Genomic DNA, 12,336 nt, shown 5'->3' with positions numbered 1-12,336 from the left:
CACCATGGACCTCCCAGGTGAGGGTCATCAGTGTTGTCACAGTCCATTCCCTCATAAAATGTCCATTTTTTTTTGAGTTGTCAGATATTTAAGAGTTTTAAGGGGAATATAAAAAGGTTTCCTACCGTGCTGCTTACTTTCTGATGAGAAAGGCCAATTTCCCCTAATAAACTTTGTGCAAAGTCAAACCACTTGCATTTTTGATGGTTTTTCAATGGAGCAAATATTTTTCTTTGAAACTAGATGACGCTGGATTCCGGCCCATGTTTGTCTTGTCCGTGCAACAATATGCTACGGCAGATAGCATTCTTTCCATAGAAAAGTCAGGGACAAGCTGTCTATTTTGAGGCCCTACAATGGTTCATGATAGTCCCTGTTATCAGGAGACCCAGGCGGCGCGGAGGATTTCCATGAACATCTTTTATCTGAATGTCCTTTAATTCTCAAAATAATTTAAAAAAACAAAAAACGTCAGAATCTAGAGAGAGAAAAGGCTAAAAAACCACAAAGGCACGTCTTAGGAACAGAGGGGAAGGAGAGGCTAAGTATCATCCTCGACTAGAGATGAGCAAAATGTGACCCAGATTTATTTATTTTTTTATTCTGTTTCAGGAGAATATTTCCAAGGTTATGAGAGAGAAAGAGACGGAGAGAGACACACAGACAGAGAGACACTTTTCCAGGCATTCAAAGTACTTTTGATTCTGGTAGAATCTATTCGTACCCGAATCTAATTTCTTGGCCAATCTGGATCCGCAGCGTGGACATACGAGGGCAAGATGTCTACCACGGTAGGCCAGTATGACATTCTGCCTTGGCCTGGGTATTTAGATACAGGGCTAGGGCAGAAAACTGAATCTTTTCCCCAGATATGCCAAGTCGAACTATGAGTCTGTACCCCAAAGTTCTAAAAGTCCCCATGTTTAAAAATCCAACATCTGCCGTACATGTATAGCAAATGTCGGGAAGGGGTTAAAAGCTAAGAGGTAATGCATGATTAGAAAATTAGCTATTGCTTATATCACATTTTGATATTGAACCAATTTTTTTTTTAATTTTCCATTTTTTAAATCCTGAAACCCTACACTTTTTACACTGAGCCTCATAATAAGCGGACACTTCTAGTTCCGTAGAGATCACTTCACAGCAGTCATCTCATTATTATTGCAGGTAGAATGACAGATAATATCTATATATAGATTACATAGAATTCACCATTCATGATAGGTGATGTTCACAGCTCACCTTCTCCCCCTCCCTGCACAATGACCTTTCCAAAAGGTCACAGAGCATGCCCAAAGAATTCAATGACTGTTAGGCCCCTTTCACACAGGCGAGTATTCCACGCGGGTGCAATGCGTGAGGTGAACTTGAGCGATGTACGGTGTACGGTGTATATGAGCAATGTTTTTCACTCATCACTTGTGCGTTGGGTGAGAATCGCAGCATGTTCTATATTCTGCGTTTTTCGCGCAACTCAGGCCCCATAAAAATGAATGGGGCTGCGTGAAAATCACCTCACCTCATCCACTCGATCGCGCAGCCGGGATCCTCTTCTTTGTTCTTCTTGAGGGACCTGCAAAAGGACCTTCGCTGAAGTGATCACGTGGTGAGCGTGGTGATGTCAGCGCAGGTCCTGCTGAATGAAGATAGAAGGTCCTTCAGATGACGTCAGCGAAGGTCCTTTTGCAGGTCCTTCAAGAAGAACAAAGAAGAGGATCCCGGCTGGATGTGGTGAGTTATGTTTTTATTATTTTTTAACCCTCAATTGACATTATACTTAGCATTCTGTATTAACTTCAGTGAAGAAGGGTTCGGGTCTGGGTACCACATTCAGTTTTTTCTTACGCACGTGCAAAACGCATTGCACTCACGCGGAAAAAACTGAACAACGGAACGCAATCGCAGTAAAAACTGACTGAAATTGTGTGCCTACTCGCACGCTTTTCCCTGAACGCACCTGCATCGCATCCGGCCCTCACCCGCGACGCCTGTGTGAAAAAGGCCTTAGTGTCCTATGTCCATGTATCTGCTGTAAAGTAAATCTCTGAACTGTTGCTCACAGACAAAAGCGGCAATTCAGGCAAGATGGCCGTCACCATAATCGTACCGAAAATAGAATAAAAGAAAAAAAATCTTTAATCAGAATTAGACTAGAAAAAAGTTTTGATTAGTAAATCTAAACCTTTAGGCCTCATGCACATGAACGTATTTTCTTTCCGTGTCCGTTCCGTTTTTTTGGCGGACCATATGCGGAACCATTCATTTCAATGGGTCCGCAAAAAAAATGGAAGTTACTCAGTGTGCATTCCGTTTCCGTATGTCCGTATTTCCGTTCCGCAAAAAAATATTGCATGTCCTATTATTGTCCGCATTAAGGACAAGGATAGGACTGTTCTATTAGGGGCCAGCTGTTCTGTTCTGCAAAATACAGAATGCACACGGACGTCATCCGTATTTTTTGCGGACCGCAAAATACATACGGTCGTGTGCATGAGGCCTTAGGGCTCATGCACACGAGCGTATTTTATTTCCGCGTCCGTTCCGTTTTTTGGCGGACCGTATGCGGAACCAGTCATTTCAATGGGTCTGCAAAAAAAAAAAAAAAACGGAAGGTACTCCGTGTGCATTCCGTTTCCGTATGTCCGTATTTCCGTTCCGCAAAAAAATAGAACGTGTCCTGTTATTGTCCGCATTACGGACAAGGATATGGCTGTTCTATTAGGGGCCGGCTGTTCCGTTCCGCAAAATATGTAATGCACACGGACGTCATCTGTATTTTTTTTAGGATCAGTTTTTTGCGGACCGCATAATACATACGGTCATGTGCATGAGGATGTGCAGTGCAAAGGTATTGATGACCTATCCTCAGGATAGTGTATGTTGTAAGTCAGTCGGCACTGCGGCTATGGCGTGGCAGTGCACGTGTCCTAGGGTTGGCGCCCCGTGTAATAGTAGTAATAAAGGACCGACACTCGCTCTTGAACTCTTGCAAATATTTCTTTATTGCCACGTATCTGTTACAGATACAGATATGGGGCAATAAAGAAATATTAGCAAAACTTTAAGAGCGAGCGTCGGTCCTTTATTACTACTATCCTCAGGATAGGTCATCAATATCAGGTCCAACTCCCGGCACCCCCGATCAGCGGTTTGAAGGGGTCTTAGCGCTTGTGCGTTGCTCCTCTTCAAAAACTACATGCAGTGTAATTACAATGCAGTCACTTGAACGGGCCGAGCAGTTGTAATTACACAGCCGATGCAAGCAAGACAACACGCAGGTCATTTTGAAGAGGAAGCTGCGCTCAGACGAGCGCCGCACCCCCTTCAAACCGCGGGAGTACTGGGAGTCTAACCCCCGCCGACCTGAGGATAGGTCATCAATTTTAAACCACAGCACAACCCCTTTAAATTATGAAAGAAATCTCCCCAAAGATTACATTGATCAGATTTAGCAGAGCCGAGTTTGCCATAAAAATGTCGCGCTACGCGCATAGCGGTAACCCTCTGATCAATTAATTCTTTAAGAGCTAAAACAAAGCACAATTGTCCCTCCTCCCCTGATAGTTTGCTACAATGTATCAGCCTGAAGTGCAGACTGTTCATAGAATGTTTTTGAAAGTTCGCACGGCTGAATTTTTTTTGGGGCGTACAGCAAAAATTGTGACTTTTTGTGATGTTGTGCCGCTCTCGATGCTTTTGAATAGTGGGTAGGAAATTGGGGGGTGGTGAGCCAGTGTCAAATGTCACTTTTTTAAAAAGTTGCGCAAGTAAAGGGGGAGATGGCAAAAAAAAAAGAGTAAAATCTGTTGTCCAAAGTGGTATTTGTAAAGTGGCACCAAATTTATCAAAAATGTTTAAAATTATGGCAAAGCAGATTCCAAATATTCCCCTGGTAATAAATCTTCCCTTTAGGCCTCATGCACACGACAGTTGTTTTTCTCGACCTCCGTTCCGTTTTTTTTTTGCGGATAGGATGGGGACCCATTCATTTCAATGGGTCAGCAAAAAAATGCTGATAGTTCATCCGTTTGTGTTCCGCGTCCGTTGTCCGTGTTTCCCTTCAGCAAAAAAAATAGTGCATGTCCTACTTTATTCACATTTGCGGACAAGGATAGGCATTTATTACAAGGGATCTGTGGGAAAAAAACGGATCCTCCAAAAAAAACGGATGCCGCATCAGTTTTTTTGGGCGGACGCACGATTTGCGGACGCAAAAAACAACTGTCGTGTGCATGAGGCCTTTCGGCTTCATTCACACATCCGCAATTCCGTTCCGCATTTTGCGGAACGGAATTGCGGACCCACTAATTTCTGGGTCCGCAATTCCGATCCCGAAAAAAATAGAACATGTCCTATTCTTGTCCGCAATAGTGGACAAGAAAAGGCATATTCTATTAGTGCCAGCAATGTGCGGTCCGCAAAATGCGGAACGCACATTGCCGGTTTTCGTGTTTTGCAGATCCGCGGATCCGCAAAACACACACGGATGTGTGAATGGACCCTTACTCTACAAGACACCTCTCTGGTAGCACAACTGTAGTCGACTCTCAGCCGCTAAAGCAGGCCACATCAGGCTTAGGGCTCATGCACACGGCCATTGTGAAGCCGTTCTGTGCATTGGGGACTGCAATTTGCGGTCCCTAATGCAAGGGCAGCATCCTTTCGGCGGCCGGAACGGATCCAGACCCATTCAACTTGAACGGGTCCGTGATCCGTCCGCAGCGCAAAAAAATAGAACATGTTCTACTTTTTTGCGGTGCGGAGGCACGGACAGAAACACCAAGGAAGGTCTCCGTAGTACTTCCGTGGGGTTCTGATCCACGCTTCCTTTCCGCATCTCCGTGATTGCGGACCCATTCAAGTGAATGGGTCCGCATCCGCGATGCAGAGTGCACACGGGCCGGTGCCGGTGTATTGCAGACCCGCCATATCCGGGCCGCAATACCACCACGGTCACACAACGGCCGTGTGCATGAGCCCTTATGGTTGTCTTCAAAAGGCCGTTAGTAATTCTGCGACTGTATAAATGTAACTTATGCCATCATGTTCCACCAGAGATGTTGTGATGCTCCACCTAAGTAAAAGACCAAGATGTCCTTTAGGACACATAAGTGCCCCCTCAGAAAACCTGCTGTCAAATAACCAACCCCCACACAAAGATCCTGCTGCCATATTGCCCCCGGAGAGCCTGCTGCCATATTGCGCCCTCAGAGAGCCTGCTGCCATATTGCCCCCAGAGACCCTGCTGCCATATTGCCCCCGGAGAGCCTGCTGCCATATTGCCCCCGGAGAGCCTGCTGCCATATTGCCCCTGGAGAGCCTGCAGCCATATTGCCCCCGGAGAGCCTGCTGCCATATTGCGCCCTCAGAGAGCCTGCTGCCATATTGCGCCCTCAGAGAGCCTGCTGCCATATTGCGCCCCTGGAGAGCCTGCTGCCATATTGCCCCTGGAGACCCTGCTGCCATATTGCGCCCTCAGAGAGCCTGCTGCCATATTGCGCCCTCAGAGAGCCTGCTGCCATATTGCCCCCGGAGAGCCTGCTGCCATATTGCCCCTGGAGAGCCTGCTGCCATATTGCCCCCGGAGAGCCTGCAGCCATATTGCGCCCCTGGAGAGCCTGCTGCCATATTGCCCCTGGAGACCCTGCTGCCATATTGCGCCCTCAGAGAGCCTGCTGCCATATTGCCCCTGGAGAGCCTGCTGCCATATTGCCCCCGGAGAGCCTGCTGCCATATTGCCCCTGGAGACCCTGCTGCCATATTGCGCCCTCAGAGAGCCTGCTGCCATATTGCCCCCGGAGAGCCTGCTGCCATATTGCCCCTGGAGAGCCTGCTGCCATATTGCCCCCGGAGAGCCTGCTGCCATATTGCCCCTGGAGACCCTGCTGCCATATTGCCCCCGGAGAGCCTGCTGCCATATTGCCCCCGAAGAGAGTGCTGCCATATTGCCCCCGGAGAGCCTGCTGCCATATTGCCCCTGGAGAGCCTGCTGCCATATTGCCCCTGGAGACCCTGCTGCCATATTGCGCCCTCAGAGAGCCTGCTGCCATATTGCCCCCGGAGAGCCTGTTGCGATATTGCCCCCGGAGAGCCTGCTGCCATATTGCCCCCGGAGAGCCTGCTGCCATATTGCCCCCGGAGAGCCTGCAGCCATATTGCGCCCCTGGAGACCCTGCTGCCATATTGCGCCCTCAGAGAGCCTGCTGCCATATTGCCCCTGGAGAGCCTGCTGCCATATTGCCCCCGGAGAGCCTGCTGCCATATTGCGCCCTCAGAGAGCCTGCTGCATATTGCCCCTGGAGACCCTGCTGCCATATTGCGCCCTCAGAGAGCCTGCTGCCATATTGCCCCTGGAGAGCCTGCTGCCATATTGCGCCCCCGGAGAGCCTGCTGCCATATTGCCCATGGAGAGCCTGCTGCCATATTGCCCCCAGAGAGCCTACTGCCATATTGCCCCCAGAGAGCCTACTGCCATATTGCCCCTGGACACCCTGCTGCCATATTGCGCCCTCAGAGAGCCTGCTGCCATATTGCGCCCCCAGAGAGTCTGATAAGAGTCGCGCTGCTGCAGCACTAATCAAACATATTACGGGCCTTATTTCTTATCAGCCGCCCATATCGCCGGCGAGCCACAAAAAACAAGGCCGCGGGCCGGATTTGGAGTGCGCTAGAGTTAGTTCTGCATGGGTGAATGCAAAAGAAGAAGGTTCCCGTTCATTGACTGCAAGTAGAGATCCTGAACATGGCGAGGAACTGAAAACAGGTCAAGCGCTTCAGGATATCAATAGGAGTTGTGACAGATAACAAACTCAGCTCAACCACATCTCAAATTTTATTATTTATTTTTTAAAATATATATTTTTTCGGGAGCAGCTCTTGCGGCCGGCGGAGCAGAACATAGAATTTTGCCACCTTTGATTAAATTATGAGGTTGTTTACAGACAGCGAGCGCGCTAGGCCGGTCATCAGCTACTTACGTAATCGTCTTCGGTCAGGCCCAGCTTTTGAACAGAACTTTTCACCTCGATGGAAAACTTCTCAAAGTCGGGTTTCACTGTCCTGAGTAGGGTGACTGTTTGCAGGGATGAGTACGCTTGCTTCGCCTCAAGGTCGTGCTTGTCTCCTCGCCTCCACGAGCCATCTCCTAGGGGACACATAAAAATATTTACCATCTCGGCCGGCCACCAGAAAGAAGCCGTTTCTCCCCGGCCATTTCCCCCGCAGTGAATAGAGATGTTAGTAAATAACAGTATAGCCTATTGTCTGCAAGATACTAAAGTTCCAGGCGAGTTGGGAAAATAAAAACGGCAGGAATGTGCCCGGGGAGCACTTTATTTAGGCCTGTCCCGCCTCTCGAAGACACCTCGTCTGTCACAGTCACCGGCCTTTCCATGAACATTACAACGCAGGTTGGTCATAGCCGTGTCTATATGAATACGTCTCTATGCGTTGCTTCCTGCAAGCGGTGGTGGCATCAGACGTCCCAAAGGGCCCCAGAATTAATATTAAACAGAGCCTTAAAGGGGGACTCCAGGATTTTGATCTTGGCGGCCTGTCCTCAGGATAGGTCATCAATATCAGATCGGCGAGGGTCCAACTCGCCGCACCCCTGCCAATCAGCTGTTTCATGTCAGAAGTCCGAACTGCACAGCGCCACCCATTGGGTAGTGGACAGAGCTGGTCACTGCAGCGCTGCTCCCATTGAAGCGAAAGGTGACTAGCTCCGTCCTCTACACCAGTTCTGAAACTACAACTCCCAGAATCCTCCTTTCACTTCTACGGGAGTTAAAAGAACAGCCAAGAAAGTGTGCATGCTGGGAGTAGTAGTTTCACAGCAGCTGGAGTGCCGAAGGTTGCTGATCCCTGCTCTACCCATTGGCTGTTGTGGGGTGTCAGAACCCCTAGGGATAGGCTATTAATATTCATATCCTGGACAACCCCTTTAAGGTACCCATAGACATAAGAGCAAAGTTGGATGAACTTACGATTTCGGCAACACTCGCCCTACAGATCATGCTGGGGGACAAAAGGGTCGGCCATGTTGAATTTAACAGGTATTCCCCCCAGAATTAACAATTCTACAACTCTGCATTGTTCTGTCCCTCTGTTATTCCTCCTGGAAATGTCTTCACAAGGAGAACCGCATGTTCCTACAACGACCCACCATAGATGACGTTGACATTTCCCATCTAATAGATCTTTACATTAAACCATTCCCTGCCCTAGACCACCAGGGATATGGATATTGACCAAATTCACTAGACCAGCAATGATGTTAATATAAGGATCCTTGAATGTTAACTCATTCATTGACGTGGGCCACCTGGGATGTGGATATTAAACCCTGCCCTAGACCACCAGGAATATGGATATTGACGTAATACAATAGACCACCAATGATGTTGACATTCCCCAACCCATGGGTCTTTGCTAAACAATTCCCTGCCCTAGATCACCAATGATATTAACATGCCCCAATTCGGGAACCGCTATATTAACTCAACCATTGCCCTAGACCACCAGGGGTGTGGATATTAACATAATTAGATCATCAATGATGCTAACATTGACCAACCTAGAGATCCTTATACTAACTCATCCATTGGCCTATACCAGCAGTGACGAGGACATTAAAACCCTACCCAAGACCACCAGGGATATGGGTATTTACTTCTTATAGGATGCTGAACCTAATCCCTTACTCCCATAGACCACCATGGATGTTGACATGAACCTCGTCTGCCCTCGACCTCCAGGGATGTTGACATATTATTGACATCAATAATAAATACATTAACCTCTCCTATTCCCAGACCACCAGGGGTGTTTACAGTAATGTTCCCTAGTGATAGAAATGCCATGGATTTTGGCATTGATCTCTTATGGGATTATTTTTGCACCCTGTAATGTGTCCCATGACTGCTCCCTTCTATGGACTTGAATGGGTTATAGAGCCATGTTTACTGTCATAATTACTGTTCCTGTTGGGAGAACAGATTAAACAGTCACATGTGGAACACTTTTGTTTGCTTTATTATTTGGAAGGGAAAAGTAGCAGCGCGGAGATCTGCCACCTGGGAAGCCAACGTTAGTCTACGTGCTTGCTTGCTGCCTGTGCTCTGGGTGAACAACCATTAGGCCAGAAACACTGATGAGGCCGATGGAGGTCAATGACCTCAATGGAGAGCAGATGTCAAACTATCTGGGGATGCACTGCACGGTGCAGGCTGCCTCCTCTGCATCCCTGCTGTGACGGAACAGACCAGCCATGTCCTGTGGACATGCATTCACTTGCGCTCCCCATAGAGATCAATGACATCTTCTCCATATGGTTTTTCACACTCCCTGGACACCAAGGCCAATCCAAGGTTGAACACTAAATTCCCTCCACACGGTGACATCATCAGTCCATAGAGAAGAATGATTCAGCACCAGTGAGACGATGTGCACAGGGGATCAATATGTCCAATCCGCGCACATAACATGGGAAAGTCTATTCGCACCTTGTATTGAGACAAGTCAGAGCTTCGGGGATGGAAAGTTCAAACCCTGTACATGAAGCTTAGGGTACTTTCGCAAGGAACTCCGGCCGGCGGGTGAACAGCCTGTCGGATCAGTCCTGCCGCTAGTGCACGCGTGTCCCCGGACTACCGCTCCGGCCCCATTGACTATAATGGGGGTGGGATGGAGTTCCGGCGGCAGCACATGCCGAGAGGCGGCCGGACTAGACATGTCGTAGTTTTAATCTGGCCGCCTCTCGGCATGTGCTGCCGCCTGAACTCCGTCCCCCCCCCCCCATTATAGTCAATGGGGCCGGAGCGGTAGTCCGGGGACAGCCGTGCACTAGCGGCAGGACGGATCCGACAGGCTGTCGGAGTTCCTTGCCGCTAGTGTGAAACTAGCTTTAGGGTACTTTCACACTAGCGTTTTTCTTTTCCGGTATTGAGTTCCGTCCTAGGGGCTCAATACCGGAAAAAAAAACGGATTTTTATCCTAATGTATTCTGAATATAGAGCAATCCGTTCAGTATGCATCAGGATGTCTTCAGTTCAGTCACTGTAAGGTTTTTGGACAGAGAAAATACCGCAGCATGCTGCGGTATTTTCTCCGTCCAAAATTCTGGATCACTTGCCGGAATGCCGAATCCGGCATTATTTTACATTGAAATGCATTAATGCCGGATCCGGCCCTAAGTGTCCTGGAAAAAACGGATCCGGTTTTGCGGTCTGCGCATGCGCAGACCTTTAAAAATTTGAAAAAGATAAATACCAGATCCGTTTTTCCGGATGACAACCGGAGAGACGGATCCGGTATTGCAATACATTTGTGAGAGGGATCCGCATCCGGATCAGTCTACAAATGGTATCAGTTTGCATAGAGATTGCCGGATTCGGCAGGCAGTTCCGGCGACGAAACTGCCTGCTGGAATCCAGCGACGCAAGTGTGAAAGCAGCTGCACAAATCTCTCTGCTAGTTTGTTACAATGTATCAGTCTGGAGTCCGGGCTGTTTAGCTCACAGAGCATTGTCTAGACTGGATACAACTCTGCTAGTTTGTTACAATGTATCAGTCTGGAGTCTGGGCTGTTTAGCTCACAGAGCATTGTCTAGTCTGGATACAACTGTACTAGTTTGTTACAATGTATCAGTCTGGAGTCCGGGCTGTTTAGCTCACAGAGCATTGTCTAGACTGGATACAACTGTACTAGTTTGTTACAATGTATCAGTCTGGAGTCCGGGCTGTTTAGCTCACAGAACATTGTCTAGACTGGATACAACTCTGCTAGTTTGTTACAATGTATCAGTCTGGAGTCCGGGCTGTTTAGCTCACAGAGCATTGTCTACACTGGATACAACTGTGCTAGTTTGTTACAATGTATCAGTCTGGGGTCGAGGGGGGCTGATGATGGCATGTGGGGGATGATGAGTTTTTATAGAAAATGTTCTTTTAATTTGTTTTAACTTATTAGAGTACTTGATTAATTGTTGGATTCATCCAGGCATGCCCAACCTGCGGCCCTCCAGCTGTTGCAAAACTACAACTCCCAGCATGCATGGACAGCCTACAGCTATTAGAAAATGATGGGAGTTGTAGTTTTGCAACAGCTGGAGGGCCGCAGGTTGAGCACGCCTGGATTAATCGGTAGAATACTTGATTGCTATAATGATTGATAGCTGCAGCCGTAAATCAGACATCTGGTCGGTAGACTTCCATAGGTGCCATACCATGGCTGTCCATCTCAGAGCTCGTATGGGGCAGAGATACAGTGAGCAGGAGATGATGGTTATAGTCCTAAAACCCTTCAAAAGTCAACAGGCTTTTATTCCAAAGAAAATATTGCACAAGGAAACGAAGCGCGTGCTCCATTGTAAGCTCATCCCCTGCGGCATGTCAGAATGCGGATCTGCCCGGCGCAGGTGACGGGGAAATTCCTGGTAATACACAAATAGAAATGAATGTATTTACTTAGTGATCGTTATTTCATTCTGATAATGCAGGGAGAGGGGGAGGGGGAGGCGTTCTGCATGAAAGACGGGATTTGTGCACCTGTCATAACCGCCATTGCACCCGGCCCAGATTATGTTATATTAAGGTATTTGTTGTCTATCATTTTCTGGCCCCCGGGATGGATTTGATTTTGTATATTGCTCATGGGATAGGAACAATGGGGAAAATTTTAAAGGGAGTGTCCATTTTGTAATGAAATTTCTAAAATGTCATAAAAGTGATGGGGAATCCTAAAACAACTTCCCTCTTTAGCACCGCACCCAAGCTGAAGCCTCCCACTGCACATGGAAACGGCATGTAAACAGTGGACGCGGTATAGGTGGCGGTCACATGATTTACCCACTTGACTGCCTCCTCTTTGCGCATGTGCAGGCCCGGGAATTTCTCCGACCTGTATTTGCACATGCGCTGAACACTTTCAAGAGAATGCAGCTGGAGATACGTTGGGTGGGTAAGTCACATGCCTGCCGCCATCTTGAGAGCTTTGGGAGTAGTGACTACCACATCTAATATTTACATGCTATACCCATGTACAGCGGGGGGCTTCAGCTTGGGGCATTTTAGTGTTTCCTATGCCAGTACACATCAGTTTATATTATTTTAGAAGTTTCATAAAAAAAAGGGTAATCCCTTTAATATTGGTGAATACTGCACAAGCACCGTGCCACCCTGCTGCCTGGTGTACACGAATGACATCATTTTTTATGTATTACAGTGGGAAAAAATGGGCTGAAAGTGCCTTAAAAGTTAGTACCAGCCGCCCACTGGGCAGGGAACTGCAACACAGCTCCATTTAAGTTGACAGGGCTCTGCAGTAGACAGGAG

The 12,336-nt window shown here is 47.9% G+C and overlaps 1 protein-coding gene across 2 annotated transcripts in view; it reads right to left on the bottom strand.

Annotated features, from left to right (window-relative positions):
• NPR3 (natriuretic peptide receptor 3) overlaps window positions 1-12,336 on the bottom strand; it is an 86,412-nt gene that overhangs the window by 47,643 nt on the left and 26,433 nt on the right. For both annotated transcript variants that reach the window (XM_040421003.1, XM_040421004.1), the window contains exon 3: window positions 6,981-7,147. In XM_040421003.1, the coding sequence (XP_040276937.1) occupies window positions 6,981-7,147 (167 nt within the window). The remainder of the gene's footprint in view (window positions 1-6,980; window positions 7,148-12,336) is intronic.

This window comes from Bufo bufo, chromosome 2 (genome assembly GCF_905171765.1).
Source record: "Bufo bufo chromosome 2, aBufBuf1.1, whole genome shotgun sequence".
Taxonomy (NCBI): Eukaryota; Metazoa; Chordata; class Amphibia; order Anura; family Bufonidae; genus Bufo; species Bufo bufo.
This window is presented reverse-complemented; position numbering and strand designations above follow the sequence as displayed.